The sequence below is a fragment of the Epinephelus moara genome, chromosome 19 (genome assembly GCF_006386435.1).
Source record: "Epinephelus moara isolate mb chromosome 19, YSFRI_EMoa_1.0, whole genome shotgun sequence".
Classification (NCBI taxonomy): Eukaryota; Metazoa; Chordata; class Actinopteri; order Perciformes; family Serranidae; genus Epinephelus; species Epinephelus moara.
The window spans coordinates 26,977,042-27,004,147 of record NC_065524.1 but is presented as its reverse complement, the minus strand read 5'-3'; the positions used below and the strand labels follow the sequence as shown (position 1 = coordinate 27,004,147).

Genomic DNA, 27,106 nt, shown 5'->3' with positions numbered 1-27,106 from the left:
TATCATTATTATCGGTGAAACTTTTTATCACCAACATTTTGTCCCCAATAAACAACAACTTAAGAGGGAAAAATACTTTTGTGGGATTCAAAAGCCAAGAATTTCCATTGAACTATGGTCACAATTATGTAATCGCTCAAAGAAGTCAAAACACAATAAAACTAGAGTCACAGGGTGAGAGTATTAGTTCATGTTGCATTTTGGTTTTAAACATAGATACAATTAGTAAACATATAAAAGAGGCTTATGGAAAAATCTGGTCAAAAATGAACAAGGTATGTTATTGCAAATCAAGACGTCAGGAAAAATGTATGGAAATTGGATTATGCTTGACATGCCAAACTGATTGATTGAGTAAAAGGAGTCCTAATGAATGAGGCAGTTGGGAAACACTCCCTTTCATTACCCTGTCTCAAGTCACTCAGCACTTGGAACACTTTCCAAGGACTGAAGTGCCTACAGGAGGTAAAAAATGACAAATGTGTGTGTGTGCACACGTGTATGTGTGTGCTTGCAGTTTGATCGACAATTCCCCAAACCCGGTCTGTTCTCTATCATGTTTTATGCATCTTTGCTGCTAAACCAATCAGGTGCCTGATCCGTGCTGCCAAATATTGTTTTTCCTCTGCCATAATGATTCTTTAGGCTGTTCATTATTTGCAATTCATAAAGATGGAGTTGCTGGCAGGGGAAATGAACTTGCGTCTGCTTCGACCCCAGTGGCAGTGGCACATGCTGACCGTACATAAATACATCATCACATGCTATACCTGCAGACCTCTTCATTACCTAGCCGAGCCAGCTGAGTGCTCTAGCAGACACGGGCTTCGATGACAGTTCCCAGAGGGGGGTTCCGATAGGTAGGCGGTGCAGAAATGGCCTTGGCTGGCTCGAAGGACATCAGTAAGCAACACAGTGGAGAGAACTCGCTGTGTACCTTTTTCGTTATGGCACCATATGGTCTATGAATTACCACTTGCCCAGTCTCGACCTCCTCATTCCCTTAAGCGCCTCATGGCCTCTCCACCTCTAAGGCACTTGAGCAGAGTTTGTGTATCCGTTATGTTTGCAGATAGAGCGTGACGATAAGTTCCCCCCGGGATCAGACCGCAGGCCTTCCTGGTTTCTGGGGGTGCCTTATTAGTCATTATGGGTCATTATGTCTTTGCCGACACTTATTCAGCAGAATTTGGCAGAGATTTATCAAAACAGACTCAACCGGGGCAGAGTGCACTGTAGAGTTTGTAGTCACAACACAACGCTGGATAACTTATTGTTACTCTGAGAGACTTCATCATGATCATCTCTTGTTGTTTCAGCATGCTCAGCTGAGACCGAGAAAGTGTGCAAGTTGTCGTCTGAAGAGAACCTGCAACCCTTTAAGGACAAGATGGATGAATTTCTCAGCCAAGGTGAGCCTGTTTTACGAATCAATTGAAGTTGATGGTTGATAAAACTTTCACTAGTCTCATTAAAGGATATTCTGTATTTTGAAAAACAACAAACAAGTGTTGTCTGTGTAGCCAAAGCTTATTGCTTTGTGCCATAGGCCTCCATTGTTTTCCTAAAGCCACTGAAAACATATCAGTGAGCCGCACTGTTGCGTTGGGTAACGTGTTCCTTCATAACCCTGAACATGGGCACTGTAGTTTATTTTGAGTCCTATAGCCACTGTTCTATTTACTTTTATTTGAGTAACAGCTAAAAACTTAAGTGTCAAGTTTATTCAGCCTTCTTATTCTGGCAACAGTCATGGCAGCAGGTTTTATGTTTTCGTCTGTCTGTCTTGTTCTCATGAACGCGATATCTCAGGAACGCCCTGAGGAATTTTCTTCAAATTTGGCACAAACATCCACTTAGACTAAAGGATGAATTCGATTTTGGTGGTCAAAGGTCAAGGTAACTGTAACCTTACAAAGTAACTCAAAAAAGTAAATAATTCAAGAATGAATACGCTAATTAGGACAAAATTTTACACAAATTTATGATAGAATAAAATGCTGTGATAAAAATCATATGAAAAGGTTAAAGGTTAACTTGCACTTGAGGACACAGGGTCTCAGGAGGATATTGAGTCTGGACAGACATGGATGTAAACTGCAACTTGATAGGTTGGCGAAGGCAAACAGCTGCAAGGTGGTAACGTTTAGTTTAGAGAATCAATGTATGTGTTAGTTTCTGTCTTTTCATGAGATTTGTTGGCAAGAGGAAAATTGTAGAATATAGCCAGCCTTATCCTTTAAATATGATGAAATAGGTGATGGTCAGACTGTTTTGAACATATGGTTTGCTCTTGTGTGTTACCATCAGGAGTTAAAACTTAAAGACGCAAATAATTTATTCCTCCTGATTTAAAAAAGTATTCTGCACTGGTGCACCCTCAGCATATCTAAGCTGAAAATGCATCTGTGGTGTGAGAGTACGTGCAGCAGCTCATCAGTCAGAATAATGTAAGTCCTCTATGTCTGCAGACACATTTCCAAATCTGTTTCATGCAGTTTTTCTGGTTGATATACACACACACACACAAGGGTTCACTGAGTGTTGTTTCCATAGGGACGTCTGTTTGTACCGCAGTGTATTGAATAACTCACTGTTATTGTTTCAAGTATTCCTATCTGCTTTGAGGGATTTTGACTGCACTTGGTAGCTGGCTCCTTTATCTCAATCTCTACCTTTTTATAAAACAGAGTACACCTTGCTTTGCCTCAAAGGAAGATTTTGGATGGCCTAAAGTGAACCTGTCTTGCAGTCTGTTAAATTGACTGCAGACCACAGAACTGGATGCCTGAGAGGCTGGAATAAAACTGACTTGTTCGGTACCTGATCCTTTTCACTTAGTGCTCTTGACGTCATGACTTGTTTTTGTCATACATTTATCCTTTTTTTCTGCTGTTAAAAAATTTCCCTCAGTTCCTTGTCTTTATTTTTCCACTCTGTCTGCTGTCCTTTCTAATAACAAGGTCTTTTTTCTGTCAGAGGAATGAGAGATTAGAAGCACCCTGTTGCCTCTTTGACCTCGTCTCTCTTTCCATCACTGCTTCACTCCTATTAGGAAATCAAATAAACCTTCACAGCGAGGTGTTTACTAAGAGGGCTGTTAAAATGATGATGATGAAGTGATTGTAAATGATGAGCTTCCTCTTCCTTTGCCCATTTTATTCCGACAGAACTCTAAAGCCATGCTAGTGGCTCTGTGAGGCTGTATGCACAGCTGTGCACTGAGCTAAATGCTAATGTCAGCATGCTAAAAATGACATTGCTAACATGCTTATGTTTTACAGGTATAGTGTTTACCATGGTTACCATCTTAGTCCAGCGTGTTAGCATGCTAATATTTGCTACATAGCACTAACAGTTGAGGATGATGGGAATGCTGTTAGTTTTCGAGGTAGTTGGTCATAAATTACAATACTGGACAATTCAGAAATTCGATGAAAAGTCTAAGAATCACCAAAGTTCATCCTAAGCTGAAAAGGAATGTTTGCAACAAATTTCGTGGCAGTCCATCTAATGGCTGTTGAGACATTTCACTCTAAACAAACTGTATAAAAGAAGTGAACATAGCCACTGTGATGTCCGAATGGAGTTTTTCTTGGGCAGTCAGAAGTGACCTTATTTGGATGAGAGGGTGGAGCTATGGAGGAGTGAGGGGCGAATATGATTGAGAACCTGAGGACACTGCCGTGGTAGCGACTTGTCAATCAGAGGTCAGCCATGCCCTAAAGCATACCCTGCTTTATCTTTTATTTCACTCTAAATGGGACCATAATTTACCAAATGAAGATCATGTTGTCCTGGAGAAGATGTGACACTAGCAACTGAGACCGTAAGTCTATTAGGATACTATTTCCTCTGGTAATAAATCAAGTGAGACATAGGGTCACTGCCATGTATACAGTCAGACTTCTTTTTGCATTCAGTAGAGTTGCCCCCTACTGGCCACTAGGAAGAATGCAGGTCTAACAGAACAGAATAGAATAGCTATACTGTCATTGTATAAGTGCAAGGACCTTGAATGCAACCTCCTCAGTGCAAAAATAGGTCAAGAAAGAGCTAATAAAAAACACTGACAAACAATATAGTAAAAAGTAAAAGTAAAACACTAATAAATATTACACCTTTGCTCTTACCGGAGTCCTTAGTCCTGTCATGCTGGCGTGCTGTGTGGCCTGCTAGCTCAATAGCGTGTCCGGAATGAGTGAGTGAAGCCAGGTCTCTGTGAATAACAGAATGCAACTGTCCTTGACGATCTTGTTTGTTGCAGTCTGCAGCCTCAGCTCATCCAGCTTATTGGCAAGGGACCTGGCATTGGTGAGAAAAATGCTAGGAAGCGGCGGTTTGTGTGGCTGATTGCGTAGTCTCGCCAGCGGGCCGGCTCTGCAGCCTGGCTTTTGCTTCCTGTCCCTGCGCCGCCTCCATCTCTTGCTGCGGGGATGGTGATCCACAGAGAACCCAAGGTCCTGGCTATGTCCGCTGGAATCTTGTGAGATTGGAGCAACTCAGTTGTAACATGCTGCTCGCTCTGTTATCCTATCTTTAGGAGATTGTGCCTGCTGTAGATGTTGTTTGCCCAGCAGCATGTCGTCAGAAACATGTACAACATAAAAACATAAAAAAACAGCCACCAAAGCACCAAATGAGAGAGCACTGAGTAGCTGCATCTATGCGCACCGCCATCTTGTGCACATCGTTTGAAGGCGCCAATGTAAAAGAAGGCGCTTTTGCATTGGCTTCACTTTTCAGACCCAGTGAAAACCCCTTGACCATAGACTATAAAAATAATGCATGTAGCCACTGTGTCAACACCCATTGGTTTTTGGACTCACATTTTGAAGCCTTGAGTTAAGCATTTTGGCCGTCGCCATGTTGGATTTTTGAAGCCAGAAGTGGCCAAATTTGGACGAGAGGGTTGAGCTCTGTAGAAACAAGGGGTGAGTCATAAACTGTGGTTACTTCTGTGTAACTTTAAGGCTTAATAAAACTTATATGGGTGAGTTATATAAAATTCACCTCCCGTACAGTTGTCATGAATGGGGAAATTCACTCTGAAGACCAAAAATGTTTCAATGTGGATTACTCACTTTTGGAGCCAGCCGCAAGAAGCCATTTGAGGAAGCGCAGGTTTTGGCACGTTGGCTTAATTTGCTTTTGACTCAGAACCACAAATATTAACCTCATGCTGGTGCTAGATGAGAAGTTTCGTGCCAATCCATCATGTAAATGTGAGATGTTTCACTGGATAAATAGAAACTTTGAGGTGCTCTAGATGCTAGATGAAAAATAATGATTACCAAAGTCATTAGGATTCATCATCTGGGCACCATGGATGTCTGTACCAAATTTCATTGGAATCCATCTTGTAGTTTCAGAGATATTTCAGTCTGGACCAAAGAGGCTGACTGATGGGCCAATATTGCCATCCCTGCAGTGCCATGCCACTAGCATTTTAAGTTGTGAGGGAGGCAAACAGCTACTACTACGTTTTTGTTCTCAATATTGTTAGGCAAAATCCACTGAAAATGTAGTCGTGTTTATCCGTCATGTCCACCAGATGTCACACAGACATGCTTCTTTCCCCTCCATAATCTGACATCTACAACAATATTGGGATATTGCGTTCCACTTCAAAGGTGTAAGACTTAGTTTGTTATGCTTGTTTTAACATAACAAGCCAAATGTCATTCTTTTTGTAGCATAGGCTTTGACCTTGGCTACATTCAGTTGGCTGTGACCAATCTTTGTGAAGGACCCCGGTTCACAGGCCTCTCTCCCAACTGCTTTTGTATTCAGATGAGAGTATAATATATAGCATATGTTCTTCCGCGGTAATGCTCACTGTCCATTTTAAAGGAAGTCTGCAGATGAAAGCATCTCTCCCCATTTCCACCCCTCTCCTTTTCCTTTCTCCCTGTGTTTGAGAGAAATATGGGGGCTCTCTCTTTGATGCAAATGACGAGGTTTTTCCTCTGAGAGCACAATGTAAGCACCGTAACATGGACATGTGACTCAGAAGGCTCCAGACGGGATTCTTGGGGTTCCTCCACTGCGGCGGTGAAAAAAGAACAACAGCCAAATGTCTTATTTTTGTTATTTCTGTAATTTCTAAAAAGCCCGGGGTTAAACTGTTTCTGGCTCCACAGTTTAAACCGCTTTTGTTTATTTTCTGACCATGAAACTAACCACAGAATAACAGTGGGAGCGGACTTGTTGGAGCTCGGCTGTTTGGTCTAGCTCGATTTTCCCCGCTCGCTTCACAAATTCTCATGCATGCAGGCCTTTGATGGAGTCACTGTGACTAGCGAGAGAGCACTGGCCATGTGATAATCTGTTTCTGATGGACATAAAGATTAGTCAAGACTGATGTCTCCAACTCTGCTGCTTAGGATATGAAATCATGTAGCCAGATCATTGTTAAGATCATCATATATACCGCGTTATGGTAAAATCACACATTAAATAGACATGTTGATCTGTATCATGTCGACCCATATGATGTAATAACAGAACTGACATATTTAACTGATATTACTCAAGATATTCTTTAATTTTTTGTTATAAAAACAGTGTTTATCAGTTCAGTCATCGTCTCCCACAATACCACATCGTCTAAAGCTCCTCTCACACATGCAGTCTATCCCTGAACTGCTCAGGAGCATTTCCTGCATGGGGTTGTGTGTAAATGGGGGCAGGGGTCGATATTCAGGAAGAGCCTTACTGCCAATTTCCAACCTCAAGACCTTGTAACATTCAGGAAAAATGCCATTACGGCCACGAGTGTCATGCTGTTTGTCATGCACACACGTCAAGTTCACACGCATTAAGTTTGCATTCACTGGTCAACTAAAACTATAGAATTAAAGGATGTTTTGCTGCTTTAGTAGCAATATACAAAGAAAAACATAAAGACTACCGCCGGGAGCTACCAACATCTTTAGCATTGTCGCCTCACAGCAAGATGGTTTCTCGCTCGAACCCCAAGGTGGGGGAGCCCCTCTGTGTGGAGTTTGCATGTTCTTGCTGTGTCAGCGTGGGTTTTCTCCGGGTACTCCAGCTTCCTCCCACAGTCCAAAGACATGCAGGTTAATTGGTGACTCTAAATTGTCCGTAGGTGTGAATGTGAGTGTGAATGGTTGTCTGTCTCCATATGTCAGCCGTGTGATAGTCTGGTGACCTGTCCAGGGTGTACTCTGCCTCTCACCCAATGTCAGCTGGGATAGGCTCCAGCCAGTGACAAGCACTTAAAGGGTTATGTCCCTCTGATAAAAGACACTTTCATGGTGATCTGTAATATGTTTTGCATTTACGCCAAAAACATCACTTGTCTCGCAAACTTCTCGAATATTAAATACATTACAAGATAACTGGCAGCGGACGGAAACAGCTCTTCCACAGCGCACACGTGCATCCGGTCTCGCCCCATCTTCTTCGTCTTCTGTTAAGTTTTATGGAAGTTGTCATCCACAAGTGTTGCTTTACTGCCATCTGCTGGCCTCACCCTTGCACCATTTATTCCGCTACGCCATGGCAATACGGAAATGTTCCTGAATGTAGTGCATGTGTTAATGGTGAAGACTACTAGTGGTGCTTCAGGGTTATCCCATTAATTTACTGGGAACTACGCATGACAGAGTTTTAACAGAAGCAGATGAGATCATAGTTAATCATACTGAATTCATATTGAGTTGTTCAGCAAAAAGTTTATCGAAAGGGTCGACGTTTTTCTATTTTAATTGATTTTCAGTTTTTCTAGAAAATAGATTTTACACGACTCAGAATTTTCCAGTTCAGTATTATAGTAAATGATAAGTAGCGTCCTAAAACATCTTTCCCAAAGGAACAAAGCCCTGATATTAAGATGCCTCTCCCAAGCCCTTTTCCTATTATTTCTCAATTTGTCATCATTTATTGATGAGCCATCAGCAGAGAGAGAGAGACGCAGCGTGATTTAGCACTGTGGAATGGTAAAGCACAGCGCTGGTCTCAGCGGGTTCGTCTGAGATCTTTAGATGTGGCTCTGGCTTCAATTACACATAGCAACCAGATATTCCCGGGATAAGAGCAGAACACAGATTTGTGCCAGGACAGATTCTCCGTCCCATCTACTGTCACGTCTGTCTTGGAAAGCCATGAGGAGGGCCATAGGTCATTTCTGATCATTTGACAGTTTAAGGCAGCAGCAGCTTACAGATAATTGACCTTGAGGGGTCAGCGAAGCGGTGTGGGAGAGAATGCAATGTCTAAGATAAAGACCAGGGAAAAAAATACAGCTGGATTGACTCTGCTATGATATATTTGAAAATGGATCTGAAATTTGATAAGTAGTAACCTGCAGCGTTCCGCTGACTGAGGCTGTCACATTTCACTGCTGTTCTCTTATATCATAATTTACATCCCAGTCAAAATGATCCTGATGGCCCACAGAGATAAATGTTGTGGCCTGCTGGAAATATGTCCTAATGTGTACCATGGTGTCCAACTCCCAGTTTTCTTACCCTCTCGCTGTCTCTCTTTCACTCTCTTACACCTCTCTCACACAGTCATCTGTCTCCATTCGACGTTACACTGCACAAAGAAGCACTTGTCCTGCGAGCTGCACTACTCATTTGTCAGTTGTGCAACAGCCGACAATCCAACACTTAATAACCCGGTGGCACAGCGCTGACCTTAAAGATGCCTGTTGATTTAAGTGATGGTGACATGTGGAATCCTCCTATGTACATGTTGCACTGTGGGTGAAGGATGTATTTTCTGATGTAACAGGAAATCCTGAATCGGTCCTAATCCCTAATTTAATCCTGTATTTACTTATGCACAGCTCTTTCCTTTTATCAAAACGTGCCTTCTTTTACAGCCAAAACCGAACTGGAAACACAAGAGAAGCAGCTGGCAGACACTCAGAAGATGTAAGAGCTTTCTTTTTCTTTAAACATCTTCCTTCACCTTAAACACAAACGCACTCCCCTCTGTTCCATTTCAGGGGTTTTGCATTTGATCTTTTCTCAAGCGTCAAAACAGCGATCACAGTTGTGAATTTGAAAGCAAAGTCAGCACAGGATAATGCAAGCCAATCCAGTTTAAAGTGATATATTCTCACTGCAGTGAAGAAATATAATCTGGCTGCTTTGTCAACATTTAGGAGTCCTGGTTCCTTCAGTTACATGGAAGGTGCAGGCCATCATGCCAGGCCTTCTGTAGACGGGAGGCCCCCTGTGCGGTGTCTGTGTTGTTTATCTAAGCGGAGCGAGAGTAGACAGCCTTGGCTCCAGGCTTCTGTTACTGCTGGCTAGGAATGTGTTCCTATAGCACACTCCAAACAAAGAGACCCCAACCTGTCCACTGTATTGATCCACTGCAAATGGCCGCCACATTTAACACTTTAGCATGTGTCATCCCCTGCCGTACACACGCTCTCCTGTTGCTCGATCTGTCTTTGTCTGCTTGTTGAACATCTTTTTTCCTTCCCCTCTTTCCTCACCCATGCTTACACATACTGTGCAGTATGTGCGTGTATGTGTACACAAACTTACACTGAGGCTTATTCACATGAGGGAGAGGAGTGGCAAAACTAAACACTATATATTAGATGTATTAGAGTTTTATTTTTAGTCCTGGAATTTAATCTGTAAGAAAAATCCGAACGCTGCTTTAGAGGCAGTAATTCCATTTTGTGTGCTCTGTTCTTTTCTAAAATGCACAGTCATCATTGGTTTGTGTTTTTTACGTTACTCTACTATTAAATCTCTGAAAAAGCATATTATTCCAAGATTAACTTTCATATTTTGCATATTTGCTCAGCACGGCCAAGTTTCACAACAATCAGTGTAGGTTTCTGGAATTTCATGTTGTAATAGTTTGGTCTTGAAGTAATGTTTTTGTTCTCTTTCCTCAGCTTCTTGGAGTTGTGCGTGTCCTTCTCAGTTAAACCCAAGGCAGGAGAGAAAGAAGTCTCTCCCAACACTTTCTTCTCCATTTGGCACGAGTTTTCCTCTGATTTTAAAGATCAATGGAAAAAGCAGAATAAGCTGATGTTACAGGAGAGGTAAGAATATGATGACGAGTTTCCTGTTTCAGAATGCGACATTATACTTGAAACCTTCTTCTGACTGAACCTACTGGCCCTAAAATCTTTCATTTTTTCTGTGTCTTTGGGAACAGTTCACCACGCTCTGACCTTTAAAATGTCATTACAGATACACTAATGTTCCTACATTTAGATGTTTCCCCAAGCCAGAGTTCCCGAACCATTAATAACTTGCAGTACATCTCGTGTTCACTGAAGATCCTATCAGATTCATTCAAATTCAGGAAGGGAAAAGAGGTTAAATGACCCAAATCTTTGTCCTCACCCCAGTAATGAAAAGAACACATGCAGCATCCAGTTAGCTTCCAGTGGTTTGATGAATATAAAGATAATGTTGCATATGTCAACAAAAAGCAAATTGGTCCATTATGCCAAATGAAGATTGGATTGTGATATGTATTTGTAAAAGAAGCAAAATGTCACAAGCTTTGCTTGTTCAGTAGGAAAGAGTAAAAACACATTTGAAAGCATTAACTCTTTGCCCTTTGCCATCGGCAATCATCCCAGTTCTCTCTCTGCTGGTTTTTCAACCCAGTCGCCAGAGATAGAGTTGGCATTGTTCATTTCTGCAAACTAAGTATATGTTACATTTGTACGTTGTTATATAGCAGATACGTTGAAACTTTAAGTCTCTTTACCTTTGAAGAAGTAGTTTAGGTGCAAAAGCACCTGGTTATAGTTCAAAAAAGATCATGTTGTGACTTAAAATACCCAGTTTTGGTGGCACTATTCCAGCTGAAAATGCAGTGATGTCTGGGTATAAGAACAAGACACTTTTCTGGTCTCTATCCCAGGATTGCAGCAATATTTCTGTTAAAAAACAACCTTTGCAGGGTGCCCAGTAGCTCAGTGGGGAGAGTGGGTACCCCATGGTTAGATTCCAGCCTCTGGCCCTTTGCTGGGGGCAGGTTGTCCCCTCTCTCTCCCTCCTTCACGCTTATTCTATTCTGTCTTATAAAGACATAAAAAAGCCATAAAATAATCTTAAAAAAAATTCTGTTAGTGGCACCATCTTGTCAGGAAAAGCAGCAATGCCCCACTAAAAACTACTGCTTTACATGGCACTATCTCCAGTAGAAACACAGCTAAGGGTTGATTAAAACACCCAGTTTGGTGCCACCTTTGCTGCAAAAAATGCAGGAGTGTATCACTACAAAACACCCAGTTTGGGTGCCACAATCACCTCTGGAAATGCCATCGTGCCTTGGTGGCAATATTCCAGCGGAAAATGCAGTGATGTCTCAGTACAAAGACAAAAAAGACACTTTTCTGGTCTCTATCCCACAAATGCAGCAATTCTTCTGTTAAAAGACCTTTGCACAGTGCCAGTAGCTCAGTGGGTAGAGCAGAGACCCCATGGACAGAGGCGCTGTCCTTGCCACAGTGGCCGCAGGCTTGATTCCAGCCCCCAGCTCTATATTGCATGTTGTACCCTGTCTCTCCCTCTTTCAGGCTTGTTCCATCCTATCTTATAAGGCATAAAAAAGCCCTTTTAGTGGCACTATCTCGTCAGGAAATGCAGTGATGTCTCGCTGAAAGAAAAGCTTTTTATGGCACTATCTTGTCAGGAAATGCAGCAATGTCTGACTAAAAAACTACTGCCTTTCATGGCACTATCTCCAGTATGCGTTGCTAAAAAAACAGCCTTGTTTGGTGGTTAAAAGCTGCTGTAAACGTGCTGATGACTCACTAAAAAACAACCTGTTATGTTGTTTGGTGGTCTCGAAGATTGGCCTTCAGCTCGGTAGATGTCTCGCTTAGGTGTCATGCCATCCATCATCCCCTCTGCCTCCATATTACAAAGTCAGCTCATACACATCACTCTAGAAACGTTGATGTTATATGTATAAAATGTACATATGTATCATAGCCGTGATTTTCAGAAACATACAATGCCATAATTTCTTCTGGCAGCTGAGCTGGGTTTTCAGACTCCACTGGAATTATAGATGATGATGCTCACCTGTGGGGACATGCAAACATGCAGCACTGGCACACACAGTAGCCATGTAATGAGTCAAGGCAGGATTCATGTCTGTTGGTATAAATTGTTCTACACACTCAATGCCAACATGCTGATCATTTGTCTTTTTAAAGCACAAATGAGTAGTGACACTGCTGGCTCTCTCCGTGCAGCAGCGAACTGGAGTGAGTCATTTCAATGTAGGAGGACTGGCTCTTTGACAAACCGAGATCATTACGTCCAAATACCACATGACCATAGTCTGGATGACCCAAGCTGGATTTTTTTGTACTGCATCTTCCCTTTTTTTATGGTGAAATAGTGAAGTTAAGCAGCAGTTATTTGCTTTTGAGGTCTCCACTGGATAGCTGATGGTTATTACTGGTGTTATTTCAGGGTCAAAATGGCTGAAGAGTGCTTCAAACAGGCCAAGGAGAAGGCTTCCTACAACGTGAAACCCAAACATGCAACTGGAATAGTGAGTCCGTACACTTCTTGTCACAGTTACTATTATACTGTCTCATCTGTGCTTTTATTTGCTGATTAAGCTCCAGCAGAGCCGACCCTCTTCTTTTTTCTTCCCCTGGTGCAAATTGTCTCCTCCCTCCAAACACTTGTCAGGGTGTTGAAGAAACAACACTCAATGAGTGCCAGTGCTGCCAGCTGTAAATAACTCAGGCCTGTTTCTTATTCCGCAGAAAGCAAAGCTGGGTCAGAAGATCTGAAGCACAGAACGGAAAATTATCATCACCCAGCCTATTGCACAAGCACTGTTTGTACAATCTAACGTGACTCATCAGTCACTTTTACAACATGTATTTTGCTTCCGGTATTTGTTTTCAATTGATTTAGACCTGTTGTTTATTGAGAGTTGGTTCAAAGTGGATATTATATTGTTTAAAAGTGGACTGAATAATGACATTCTCAGCCACCCTTTCATAGCGCTCGCATAATTAAATGAAATACTACTACCAAAAGACATCCGTGGGCTGGGATGATTAAATGCGGTTGAGTCATTTACTAGAAAATGCCAGAAAATGCTCTGTGGAGTCTGAAATTTGTAATAACAATATATCCAAGCTTTTTTCAGAGTTTTATAAGCCATATGAAGCCTATTTTCTTTTTTAGTACAATTCCCAAGCCTAGTTTACTTGGAAGGCACGAGCACTTCCTCTTTATATCTCCCTTAATGGTGAAAAGCAAAGAATTTTATAACATTTCTACACAGTAGGTATGAATCACCTGCCAGACAGGAAGTGCCTTATCGCACAGTGGAGGGGTCAAGTCAGTGCTGCAGAGCAGAGCTAACTTTTGAGACATATCATCTGTAATTACATGTTACATAGAAATCTGTTTTACATAGCCGGAAACATGACAGATGTTCCTTTTTTTAATAGTTTCATCAAGTTTGTTTCAGAGCGTAGTGATAATTATACATGTGTTTCACATCTCTGTTGTGGTTTAGTTTGTCTGTTCATTAAAAAAAGCCACGCATACCTTAGTGGTGTCATCTGCTACAGACCGACTATTGTTTATTCAGCATCATCAACATGCTTTGTTTCAAGCAAAATCCTATGCAGTTAGTTTTGCCTTTCCTACATGTGTGTGTACGAACTACCATAATGCAAATGGAGCAATAGGACCATGTGACGTGATGTGACGTTCATGTGCAATACCAACAATGTGTTTTGACTGAATACCCTTGACCATGAAAAAATATATTTATTGAGTAAAAGAAATGACAAATTTTTAATAAAAAATCTGCTGTTGCTGATTTTCTTCTGTTTGTGATTTAACCGTGATATGAAGTACACATGTACATGCACTCTGAACACCACTGTTGTTTTATATGAAATAGATTTAATATACTTTTCACAGACATACTTACACACATACATAAAATATATATATCCTGTATATATTGCATTGCACCTCCATTACACATGCTGCAGTATGTTTTTCCTACTGGCTAGTATATTTGTGGCAGATGTATACAGCCAGGCTTGTGTCCGAGCAGGTGGATGCCACTGGTCGTTTCTGTGTTGCTTAGTGTTTCTTGAAATCTTATCCTTGACATCAGCTTGTGTGTCGTTTCAGACATCATAAAAGTTAAGGAAAAGATACAGGACAACAGATACAAGACATCTACAGTTTAAAACATTTTCGGCACACTGTGTAGTTACTGTAGATCCACCTGCAGGAAAACATGTCATATTACAGAAACTTTTTAAAGAGGTCACACTATTTCTACAGTTTCTTTAAGACGCTGAATTATCAGCAGTATCCATAATGCTTTGCAGTTTTAGAACTCAAAGGCACTCCCGTAACTCCTTTTTCAAAAAGGAACATAGTGACAGATGTACAAATAGCCAGGTAGATATGAACTTTTTGAAATAACAGAGGAACAGCTTGTTTATTGTTGTTGAAATTTGGCTGCTTCATCATCAGTGTCTCTTGCGCAGCCACTTGAATCAGTCTCTTTCAGCAGCATCAGCTTGCCAACATGGCTGCTAGTCTCTGATTAAATCATTGTCGAGCCTTTGTTAAGTAATACCAGTTCCGTGTTTCATGTCATTTTATTGTGGGACAAGCCATTATTTGTACAACACAATGCAGAATAGTTCAACATGAAGCCAGTCCTTGTTTGGCAAAGTTTGTGACATTCTGCCTTCTCCTCGAGTGTTTATCTTTCAAGTCCCTCCTCACAGTTTCCCATGGCCGCTCACTTCCACCGACATGCAGCGACACTGTTTGACCCTCTGCACCTTGCGGTGTCTGAAGGGGGGCTGCAGGTCTGGGCAGTCCAGCTGCACTGTGAGCTGTGTGATGCGGTGTGGCCTGCAGAAGGAACAGGACTGGAATGGCTCCTGGGCCTTGTTGTGGCTTTTCCTTCCAGAGCCTGAGGCTTGGCCTCGATTCTGGCCCTGACCCGAGCTGGGGCCCATATGGCGGGGGATGTAGAAGGAGTTGCACTGGCCATAGCAAAAACGGTTGACCACAGTGCGGCTGCGGCAGCCCTCCTCGCTGATAGTCTGACGGAGGGGTTGGGTCTTGCACCAGTCTCTGCGGAGGTAGCGCCGTTCTGTCACCACCAAGGCCTCTCGGCTGGAGGATAGCACCTCTGGTTTCTGCTGCAGTAGCCGATGGTGACGTTCTGAGGACAGGTTCCCTTTGGTCTTGTACGGGGATGGGATGGATCCCTGGGGCCGGTGCTTTTTGGTCTCTGCTGTGATGCAGAGCACCCCAGCCAGTATGACCGGGATAGTTATTCTCCACAGCATTCTGAAAAGAGAGAAGCACATTACTATGCATTACATTTCTAAACCGAAAAGATGACTTCTGAAGAACTGAGAATCTGTGGTCACATGAACAGAATCTTGAGTGAGTGAGTGAAACTGAGGCTGGTGTGACACTTTCAGGCAGTATGTGACGATACATCACAGTCAGACTGCTGTGAACATATCAATACTGCCAATCATGTTTGCAGTTGTGTGAATGTGTATTCACGTTGAACCACCTTTGCAGTCTGGCCTTCCAGGCATCATTGAGGAAATGAATCCATCACCAGGGCCCCCATTTGTCAGCATCTCTGTGTCATTACTTCTATTTGCTTTCCTCTCGGCTACGCAACTCTTCCAAAAATAAACAAAGCCCTGCCATCAAAGGATACACTTAAACACCCATAACGAGAAGGGGAAGTTGATTTTATTGGTCCCGTCGCCGGGTAAAATAATTAGGGCTTTGCTTACTTTAGTCATGAACTATGCCGCAGATATGTAAACAGGCATTAGAGAGGCCCATCTGCATGTTATTAGGGGAAGAGTTGGGGAACTCTACAGTACCCTTTGGGAGTCCACTCTCCTACTCTTTGGTGATATACTATGCAGTTAACTGAACTGGGAATGACCCATAGTGTCCATAATCACCATAATGCAAAAAGAAAGACAGCGCGATCTAGAGAAATGATTCCTTAGCCATTCAGGACGGAGTATCCGCCCGTGTGCATGCTGTCAGTATTTGCGCCAGCACATTTTTGACCATCACTCAAGCATCTTTTCAGCAGATGTTGCTCTTGACAAGCATTGCATGACATCAAGTCAGAAATTCTGACAGAGAACCAAACTGCCTCAAGGCCATTGGCTGCTCCTATTCGCAGACTCTTCTTTGCTGTGCAAATTTGTATGTTCCCTTTCTCCTTTCCTGGACCTGAAACTCACATTGACATGGAACAAATTACTTTATCATAATCCACTTTGTTTTTTGCCTCCTTTTTTTCTGCCCTTGACCCTGAGGTTACAGCAGCTCTGTCCGGGCTGCACGAGCGCTCAAGTCTGAATATCACTGTCCCTGCGGCGCTTAATGTGAGCTAGGCAGCAGCTGTTTGTCCATCAAGCAGAGGTCTAGTTCATTTCTGATCAGATTTTTTCTATAGTTTATCAAGAGATATGTTGGAGTTACAAAGACACAGAAGATCTACTTCATTTTGTAATGCTTTCTTGTGCAAATCTGATCTCTCATATTTGTTTTTGTGTTTTGTTTTCCTCATTAAGAGATCAAACCTGTGCAGAAAAGACAATATTTTGTACTCTGTGTACACTCTGCCAAGAAATCAGATGTGATCCATGCTTACAATCAAGTCTATTATTGATATTTGCTATTTTCCATCTGAGGATGTCCAGAAGACAAATGCATCATGATATCAATTTTAAATGAGAGCATCACTGGGAACTGATTTTATTTTATTTTTTTGCCGAACATAACTCCTCAAATATCGTAATCATGATGGAAACTGCATTTCAGATCAGCGCTTCTTCTGGAGGAAGACATTTTTGCATACACGCACAAGCCAGCACGCACGCCCACCCATCATAAGGTTAGAATAACTTAACCAAAGACTCCCGCTGGGTCCTTCCACCACCTACTGCATCAGGGAGTCATGACCCCTCTCCATCTTCCAGTGATCTACCTTCCATGTATAACACAGTCTCATTTGTCTTGAGCTGCTCCATCTCTTTCCTGCTGACTGGGTATTTAAATGCATGAACCCCTGGTCAGGGGAACAGGCTCTGCTTCTGTGTGCAGGCTCTTGTTCTCTGTTTCCCTGTTCACCCGCTGTCCATCGTTTAAAGAGGCACCCTGTGACTCTGGTGAGCAACAGCCTGCAAAGCCCCTGGGACTTTTGAGGGATGGCCTGACCGACTGTGTACATAGGGCATGACGGATGGCCTATACAGCCAGCAGCGGCGCTCCCTCTCCACTCCCAAACTCTGCTTAAGTATGATAGTGCCGGCCATGCTAAGCTATCCTCATTAATCTCTGCAGCAAGACAAATTGCGGTTTTGGGGTAGGGATTCAGGGGCTTCGGGGGGAGCTCCTGAGGTGGTTAGTGGTTGGGGTTGGGGAGATTGAAGGAAAGGGCCTGAAGAGATCGAGGGGTTTGGGACAGATGACCTACTGGGAAACAAAACCAACACAACTTGGCTTCATGCACAGTATATGCCCTTCTCCCACAACTGTATATCTCTCCACAAGCTGTTTGTCTCTATATTTCTTTCCCTCCCCATCTGTCTCTCTCTGTCACTCTATCTGTCTGTCTCTCCCTGATGCACAGCACCAATCATCACAGAGTCCCAGAGACGGAAGGAGACTGTGGTTTCGTGTGTTAATGCTGAGGCAGAACTGAACCGGACCTTTCTGTCTGCTAAACACTAATATTGTCCACAAACACAGCTTTATGTTTTACCAGAACCACAAATACTTGGGGGGACATGCTTCACTGAACTGTGGCAGACCTTGGTTCCAAAATTCAGACCTCTAATGAAATTACAAATACCAGAAACAAATACCAGAGAGACTGCTGAGCTAGACACAAGCCTTTTTGAAAACAACTATTATCATCAGTGGGAACTTGTTATGTTTTGTTTTTCACAATGGCATTATAATACCATGGTAATGTTCTCTGTGTGGATAACAATGGCTCTTTTTTCCCCTCAAATCTCAAAGTGAAATGAAAAACAAAATCAGTCATGAAAATCTCCAGCCGAGATGCCTAAATATTTGAATATTTCAGATTTTCGGTCGTTAAATAATTGAAAAAAGAAACAAGAATCCTTTCAAGGCTTAAAAATGTGTGCGCACAGATGTCCTTCCACTAAACCATGTGAAACATCTTCCCAGCATGTCTTCAAAGGCAGGTTAAAACAAACAAAACCTGATGCCTCAATTATTGGTGCGTCAGAAAGTCTCATACACAGACTGGTAAGTGCAGTTAATTACAGTAGAACTGCATTTAATTCACCGTGCAGCTCAAACCTCAATCACACAAGGGTAGCTGCGCACACACACATACGTGACCACACACATGTGCGTGCGCGCACACACACACACACACACACAGAGGCAGACTCAAGCACACATACACAGGATATAAAGAGGGAAAGAGAGGTAAATGAAATGTTTTCACTTGGAGCCAATTACACAAAGAGGAACCATGTCATTATCTGCATTTGCGGATTCTATTTTCCCAAACTACGCTCGGCTGTTGGCTCATTAACAGTTGTGGGGGTGGGGGGGTCCTTTCGGGGGCTTTTCTGTGTAAATGTGTCTAATGCCAACATTGCCAGGAGGCTGCTTTAGGCAGTTTGGGCAGCCATTTGTCACCACAATCCATCTTGATAATGACTAGCAGCCCATATATAATGCTTTCCAAGCTAAGTACTGGCAAGAATGTAAGGCAACTCCTTCGCCTCAGCAACATTAAGTGCTTTAGAGGAGGATGAGAGGCAATTAGAGATGCTATGATAGTGCAGGGTTTCTCATTTCAGATCAGGATGACACTACTTAGCTTCAGTGATTAACACCACCTTCCATTTGAACTTAAAGTGGAATTTGTTTGTTTAATCCCTTAACATACATACAACTTAACATTCCCCTTTGGTTTCCCCTTAAGTAGATGCCACGTTGCTAAAATGGCCATATTTCACACTGTCTGACAGAATTACATTCTGTATCAGCTTGTTCCAGATCTTTTTGATCCTATACATGTTTACGAATGAAACATTGGAGCCAAATACTTTTTTTATGGCTTCACCATCCATCAAATAGAAATATTCTTGCTCAGTGTTTGGCTGCTCAGCATGAGTTTGCAATGACTGGCGCACCAGCAGGCCTCTGCGTGTTAAGGGGTTTAAAACCGGTTCTTTTAATCCATATTTTGCTCACAAGCAAGGTGAATGTTCTGTTGGTCTGAGAAAGGTTTATTTTAACACAACTGGCCAAAATGCGGCATTAATCTGCCATTTTAATCCTCTTTCCTCTGTGTTTTCTTAGTGCCTGCTCATCATGTGTAAAGCGTAAACTTCACGTGTTAAGAATGTCATTAAGGCTTCTGTGAAACGCCAGTTTTACTATCTTTAGAGGCTTACAATGAAGTGTTTTCTGTTGCTAAAGAAACTGTAATGTGTCTGCGTGCTAAATCCTCTTTGACATCAGAGCGGACTGTACAAGGTGGTGCAGTCACCGGAGCCGTAAGAAGGATCAGAAGGCAAACTCCCCACTGTTCACCGCACGCATACTGCAGGAACACACACATATGTTCACACAGCAACTCGGATACACATCACTGCACACATGACTGTACACAAATACATAAATGATACAAAAGTGAGCAAGGATATACACCTGTACACCTGAACAGAGAGGAGAAGAATAGATATTATTACAGGTTCACTGTGCACATTAACATCATTATCTCTCTTTTTTCATATTCACTGCAAAAACTGAACTGGCTCTTAATCTCACTGAGATGCGCAGTACAACACACTGTCATCACTCACTAATTCTCTCACTCACAACACTAATTCCCTGGAACCTCCAGCCACTAATTATAGTAATTTAGTAGACACTTTTATCCAGAACACCTTACAGCACTTTGAAGGAGTATATTTTTTACTATGGGTGGCCCCAGTGGGAATCAAGCCCTGACTGCTGGCAGAAATACTAAATAGCTGTACAACTACTGCTGGTCGAATTACATGGTTCTGTGCTTAGTCATTCAGAGACTCACTGAGTCACTCAGTCTCACTATATCAGTCAGTCTCTTACTGCCCACTTGTTCGGCACGCTCGTGTGGGATATGTCGCACCAGCACTCACTTATCTACACTTATTTCAGTAAATCCAAATGGTGCATGGTACTATCACATCACTTTACCTTGAATAAGATCCAAAGAATGTTCATCTCTACAGCATTTATTGCTGTTTTAAAATCCTGTTATTTCAAATGAAAATTCAGCCAGTGACGTGAGGTGAGTTATGAATCCACGTGTATCAGCTTGCATCAAAAACTTTCTTGACTGACATGCCATTAAAGTGTAATCAGTGCATGCTATTTGCTATGGTACTTGACATTTTAAAATACCCATAGAAAGTTCTTGCAACCTGTTGAAAGCGCCCCTTTGGCTCTTAAATAAAATGTTAAGTAGGTGTTAAAGCGGTGAAGCATAAATTATGGGTTATGTACCTCTCACCACAGGGCACAGCGGGACAGTAACGCGTCAAGGATGCAGTCAAGGGAGGTTGTCCACCTTCAGTGGTCCTTGCGTCCGCTTCCAGGTTTCGGTTTCCATGGCAACATAATCTGTAGTATCCTCAGGCTTGTCCTTGCTCCTCTTTTCTCCCCCCTCACCAGAAAAGTTTCAAAGTCTTGGAGACAATCAGTTTTCCATCTCGCTGGACAAGTTGTGTCTCTTTTGTTTCTTTCTCTCTCTCAGTCTAACTTTGGCTGTTTAGTCTTTTTGTTTGCTGTTTTACTAGAGAAGCTCCAGATCTCAGTCACAGTAAGCTCTTATCTTAGTGCTGTGGAGCCTGTCTGTAGTCTGTCTTTGAGAGTGTTTGACTCACTGTAAAGCCTGCCTTAGTTTGAATCCCCACCACCCCCTTCCCTCCTCAAGACTGGGAGGGTTTATCCTGTTGGTCATTGTGTGAATCAAACCAAGCTTCACTTCTTTCATTTAAGTCTGTCTCTCCCTGCTGTCTGTCTCTCTCTGCCTGTAGCTATATTTACTTTACATCTTTTTTTTTGTAATGCCCACCCATCCATGACATATCAAACCATTTAAAATGACAGCTTTTCCTTTGTCTTCTTTCATCCTTTGTAAGTTTTCTTCCCTCTTCCTCTGTGTTTGACATTTACATTTTAAGGAGGTGGATGACATTTTGCCACCATGGACAATAAAGGTCAAAACTGTGATGAAACAATGATCTCCTTCAAAAACCCTAAATTATCCTCTCTCTCTCTCATTGGCACTGTGACCACATCACATTACAACCCATAATCCCCAATCCATAAATCATTGCATGCATGTACCCAGACATACTAACAGGGTGCTTTGAAAAAGGCCACAATTCACATTCCTAGATGCAACAGAGACAATAATGTTTGTCTGTTCTGTGGCTCTGGCTGAGCTGACCACTGGGCACAGAGACTGAAAACACGGGATGTCACTTCTGCCATCAAAGAGAGGAAACATCAACAGACCCTGAAAAACCTCAGACGGGTACTGTCTGAACAATAACCCCTTCAGCAGACCAGAGGATGATGACACTTTTGCATGACAAAACTTCATTTGTCTGAAGAGTACTGTGGTGCATTTTGCTGATCTGTGTCGAGGAGGAGCTGGTTGCTGAAAGGAGGCAGATCCCTGCTGTAGGAAATAATTTAACACCCTCTAGTGGCAGAAAGCAAAAGTGCATTATTCAACCACTGTTATCTGATTCTTTAAACCCTGCAGAATGAATCCTACACTAGTCTTCATTGCTAAAGCGGCACTGTGTGTTCAGAAGGTTAGAAAAAATCCAGACCCAGCCGACGTAACAGATAGAGGGCCAACTTTAATAATACAAGTAAGTAAAAGTGTCTTTAAATATGGTATAAAAATAAATGCAGGAGAGAATAACAAAGAATTATGTTCTACATAAGACAGGAGACAGCATTTTTGTAGATTTGAATGTGACTTTACAAGTGCAATGAAAACCATATGTGCTAATTATTGTAGTGCAATAAAATAATGCAAAGCAAAATAAATGCACAATAAATAATCATAATAATAATAATAATAATAATATATATATGTATATATATTGTATATTCATTCTGCACAACACTTCCCATAGCATGACAAAGTATCTGTGACCTCAGATCATGTAAAGCGATGACATTGGTTAGAGTTATCCGTTTAAGCTGTCATTATATATTTTTTTCTATGTGTTTTTTTTTTATTTTATTTTTTTTCTCTCTGACATCATTTGTTTCCGCTGGAAGTGAGAGAGGGGGCTCCAATCCCAGCAGTTACGATGGTAAGAACTGGAACACTGGATTTAATTTCCATCAATGACATTTTTCATTTCGTCCAGTCTGTCAGTGTCCTCACGAGTCCAGCAGTGCCTCTCTTGTCTGAGAATACTGGAAATATATCAGGTACTGTAAGAGGAGAGAGAAGAAGGAACATCCTCTCCATGGACATGCAACATCCGGTGGACAACAGACGAACAGACGGTCCGGCTCATCGCCCGGCTGAGCCAAGAGCGGATGGACAGACAATGATGACGAAGAGATGAGATGGTCCCCTCCCTCTCCATGTCCCAGAGAGAGAGAGAGAGAGATGGCATTGATTTTAGCATGATGGCACACGACTGGTCAGCCTCTTGGATGCTAGTGGTTTCCCCTGTGCAGAGAGAGCAGACAGGTGGAAATGAGAATGAGGTCAATATGTAAATGTGAATGAGAGAGAATAAATACATGTCAATGACAATATGAGCAACCATGGACATGACATTACATATAGTATGTATACATAGAACCTATAAAGGTGCTAATAAGTGTGTCTATCATAACATATCTACAGTTACTGGTAGTATCACTGACAATACAGCAACTACATGACACTGTACAGTATGTATAATTTTGTATTGGACATTACCTGGAAGCAAGAGCCATCAGAACAAATTCTTACTTTTCTGTAGGGATAAAAAAGGACACATTAAGTAAATCAATTTTACTGTGCAGTGGATTATATAAATTATAACACGTAGAGAGTAACAGTTTGCAACCCAGATAGATAAGAACTGCACTTTTTGTTCAGCCTATCTTAAAAATGTGTATTGCATTCACATAATTTGTTAAAAAACAACCCTGAACTATAATCCTAAAATCTTCTTTGCCAAATTGACAAGCAGAAGAGTGCAGGAGGCGTGAGACAGAGCAGGTTTTAAACACATAAATAGAGTGTGCCAGTAAACCCGGAACTCCGTTAGCGCTTTTAGCACTTCGGGTTCTCTCGTCTAAAAGTCAATACGTTTTCTGAATGGGATTTTGGTAAAATGCCTCGAATAAGGTCTGTGGTTAACAAAAGCTTAAGCGAGTTTCAGGTTATGTTCTATGACATAAAACACGTCAGTAAATACCCTACTTGTGAATTTTGAAGCTTTTACGTGTCGCAAAAAAGGCTAGGTTGCTAACAAGTTGCTCAATACGACTACAAACCCTGTCGGGGACATTAAACGTCATCACCCCCGAACAGGCGAAAGTGCTGGCAGTCCGCCATTACAGCTTCTTATTTAGCTTAAACAGTCCGATTTCCCCATTATACAATGTTTTTAAAATAAAGCGGCCGAAATCAGTTGAAAGCTTAGTGGCGGTGACGTCAAGAGTCATGCGACCGTGGAGTAGTCATGTAGTCCGTTAAAGCCTAACGTTAGCTTTTTACTTCTGGCGATCGCATTTAAGCTTCAAATGCGGTATGAAAGGTGTTCATATGTGAAGATTATCTCGCTGAACAAAACCTGTAAGTATCATAAACTTGTGTTAGCCACAGAGCTTATTTTCTGACATAATCCAAAACGCAATGCAAAAAGCGCGATGCTAAACTTCTGGGTTTTGACGTCAGCCCTGGCACACTCTATACACCTGTGTGATTCTTAATTATTCATCATGTTATGACAGCCTCTGTGTCCCTGCTATTCACGATGGTTTCTGCAAACCCAATACCCTGATCGGCTAGTCCATCATGCACAGCTGACGCAGACTCTGTTAATATGTTTTACTCTCTCTCTCTGCCCCTCATTGGTATTGCTCACATGCGGGTGTTTGACATGTTCTTTTTCTTCCCTGTGTTAAAGAAGTTTTTCACTGCTGGAAAGATGGTCTTTCCACAAAACTGGGCTGTCTATGCAGTAGAGTGATGGAAATACTTTTGAAATTGCTGCCACATGTTCAAGCAAAACAGAGAAAAACACCATGGCATTTGCTTTCGCTCAGGAGGTAGAAAACTACCAGAATGCACTGCACAGCACCTGAATTCTTTGATGCAGGAAACAATATGGCGGCTGGCTGGTAACAGATGATGTCGTGTTACAGTTAAACGGTAAGCTAAAGTATGTTTCTGCCTGATGTGCATCTCTGCAGAAATGGTACTACACTTCCCAGTTAGCTGAAACCATTTCCCTCAGTGGAAACAAAGCTTTTATTTACTTTAATTCCACAGATAAGAAACAATAATTTGTGAAGACAACAAAGCCTCCACAAAATAGCATTTTATGTCTTGGTGTGATTTATCCTGGCTTCATGTGAATGGAGGAAATCTCTGCTCGTTGCTAGGCTACGTTATACAATGTAAAATGCCATAGGCTTGTGCTAATAACGTTAGCATGTTGTATTTGCTCGGAAAACGTGTTTAATATAAGACAGTTGTTTTGTCGGTGAACTTTGTGAGTTGTAATGGAGCTGAATTTTGTAACGTTACCTTTGCTAAATGTTGCTATTGTCCCTGGCTTCATATGAGAAGGGGAGAATTTCGCTAGCTGCTAGGCTAATTTTTACAATGTAAAATGCCATAGGCTTGTGCTAATAACGTTAGCATGTTGTATTTGTTTGGAGAATGTGTTGTGAGTGAACTTTGTGAGGAGTAATGGAGCCGAATTTTTTAACGTTACCTTTGTTAAATGTTGCTGTTGTCCCTGGTTTCATATGAGAAGAGGGAATGTCCGCTAACCTCTAGGCTAATTTATACAATGTAAAATGCCATAGGCTTGTGCTAAAAACATTAGCATGTTGTATTTATTTGGAAGACGTGTTTAGCAAAAGACAGTTGTCTTGGTGGTGAACTTTGTGAGTTGTAAAGGAGCCGAATTTCGTAATGTTACCTTAGTTACATGTTGCTGCTGTCCCTGGCTTCATATGAGAAGGGAAGAATTTCGCTACCTGCTAGACTAACTTATACAATGTAAAATGCCATAGGTTTGTGCTAATAACGTTAGCATGTTGTATTTCTGGGGAAAATGTGTCCAGATAACTACTTGTGTTTGAAATTGTCGCTATGAAGCCATGTTTAATGTGTGTTTTGAATTAACTAAACTTTACAGCACTTCACAGAAACCTCTGCCGCCGCCCAGTGGTTTGGAGGTGTAACTGCAGACTGACACAGACACACACAGCTGCACAAGTATAAATGCTCAAAGGCTGTGCATAGAGCTGATGCACAAGTGCAATCCCCCCTTTTGTTTTACTGTTTGAGTGAAGTATATTCAGCATCCGCTTTTACAATAAAGAATACAGTATGATGGCAGTTCACAAGCTCTTGTATTACAGCTGAACTAAATCATGTTTCTAAAAACATTTTGGGCGTAAAAAGGGCAATGCTGTAACAGAATCTTGGTTTATATATATATATATTGTTGTTGTTTTTTTGACAAACCAGCTTTCGTTTATGAGTTACTGGTGATCAAACCACAAGTAAAAGGAACAGAAACACATCTCCATTGGGATGCTCATGTTGTTAATCGACAATGGTTTTCTGCTCCTTAGTGGTCAGAAATATCTGTATAAACTTACTGAGCTGAATTATAGCACCCTTGCCCCTGCAGCAGAATATATGTCACTACAGGTGAGTGCAACAGCAACTAAATTTGCACACTTGTTTTGTACGTGAACGGATTGCTGGGAATAGGCTTAAAGTGTGATTTAACAGACTCTGAAAAGGTGTGAGTGTGGGTGCCAGGAGGGCAGGTTTCAGTGGCAGGTTTCAGAGTGGGTGTATGTGCAAACAGCAACACATGTTGTAAGCATGCACTGTCATCTGCATGCAGTTCTCTGTATTTCATCCTATTTCATATTTAAATGTTTATCCACTGTTTTGTGCTTTGTACCTTCTTCTTGGCCTGTAATAACTCCTGGTAGGCACTGGAGCGGATGAAACGGCTGTAAGAATCACTCTTCATCAACTTGTAGATGTGTTCCTGTTGGAGAAACAGATAATGGGGCAATAATGTATAATGCTTGGTGTAAAAATGTACATAAGCCAGAAATTAGCTATTGATGTGATTTAATGTATTTGTATTTTATGCACCTGTGCATCCTCAAAAGCGTAGCGACCAGGATCTTTGACATTCTGGGTGGTTTTGTCGTAGCTCTTGGAGTCCACGTTGATGGCACTGGGCGCTCCGGGGGCCAGAAACTCCTGCCAGATCTCCTGAACCCGGGTTGGAACTTCTCTGATGGGACGCTTCTTTAGTTCCTGGACCGCTAGCCAGAACCTACAGGCCAAAGGTAACGGTAATTAATACAGCACAAATCAGAAGCTGCACAAGTAATATCAAACTATGTAAACTCATTTTAAGAGAAAAAAAATCTCACATAATAATTCATTAATTACTTTTCATCCCTTTCCATTTTACACATATTAAATTAATAGAAGCATGCCTCCTCCATGCTTCCATCCAATAACAGGAGAGTTAAAACGATGCTCAACTGGTTGAGATATTAAAATGTAATTCAATTAATCTGACCACATTATCAGCTTTGGGCAGAGACAATACAGGCATGTACCATCAGAGGGAGCAGGGGAGCTATCCTGCACAGTGGTTGCTCTATTCATATTTAGCTGTTTGCATGCATCTTTGATACTCTGCAGTATTCCTGTTACCATGAATAAACCGATTAGCATAATATTCCTGCCCACCTGTGTTATTCTAGCCACAGCTACATTTGGTGCATATTTACAAAAA

The 27,106-nt window shown here is 41.8% G+C and overlaps 3 protein-coding genes across 4 annotated transcripts in view; 1 reads left to right on the top strand and 2 right to left on the bottom strand.

Moving 5' to 3' along the window:
- fmn2a (formin 2a) overlaps positions 1-13,759 on the top strand; it is a 53,221-nt gene extending 39,462 nt beyond the window's left edge. Inside the window, exons 13-17 of the mRNA XM_050071971.1 lie at positions 1,320-1,412; positions 8,855-8,906; positions 9,893-10,042; positions 12,444-12,525; positions 12,746-13,759. Coding sequence (XP_049927928.1) covers positions 1,320-1,412; positions 8,855-8,906; positions 9,893-10,042; positions 12,444-12,525; positions 12,746-12,772 — 404 coding nt within the window. The 3' untranslated portion in view covers positions 12,773-13,759. The remainder of the gene's footprint in view (positions 1-1,319; positions 1,413-8,854; positions 8,907-9,892; positions 10,043-12,443; positions 12,526-12,745) is intronic.
- Positions 13,760-13,956: 197 nt separating this feature from the next.
- On the bottom strand, positions 13,957-20,960 carry grem2a (gremlin 2, DAN family BMP antagonist a). The gene is made up of 2 exons (XM_050071972.1): positions 20,568-20,960; positions 13,957-15,329 (listed from the first exon to the last, which is right to left on the bottom strand). The coding sequence occupies exon 2, from the start codon at positions 15,326-15,328 to the stop codon at positions 14,750-14,752; it is 579 nt and encodes a 192-aa protein (XP_049927929.1). The 5' UTR covers position 15,329; positions 20,568-20,960; the 3' UTR covers positions 13,957-14,749.
- A 957-nt stretch (positions 20,961-21,917) lies between these two features.
- rgs7a (regulator of G protein signaling 7a) overlaps positions 21,918-27,106 on the bottom strand; it is a 77,494-nt gene continuing 72,305 nt past the window's right edge. For both annotated transcript variants that reach the window (XM_050071908.1, XM_050071909.1), the window contains exons 15-18: positions 26,449-26,635; positions 26,249-26,338; positions 23,026-23,062; positions 21,918-22,770 (exon numbers count right to left, since the gene is read on the bottom strand). In XM_050071908.1, the coding sequence (XP_049927865.1) occupies positions 23,042-23,062; positions 26,249-26,338; positions 26,449-26,635 (298 nt within the window). In that variant the 3' untranslated portion in view covers positions 21,918-22,770; positions 23,026-23,041. The remainder of the gene's footprint in view (positions 22,771-23,025; positions 23,063-26,248; positions 26,339-26,448; positions 26,636-27,106) is intronic.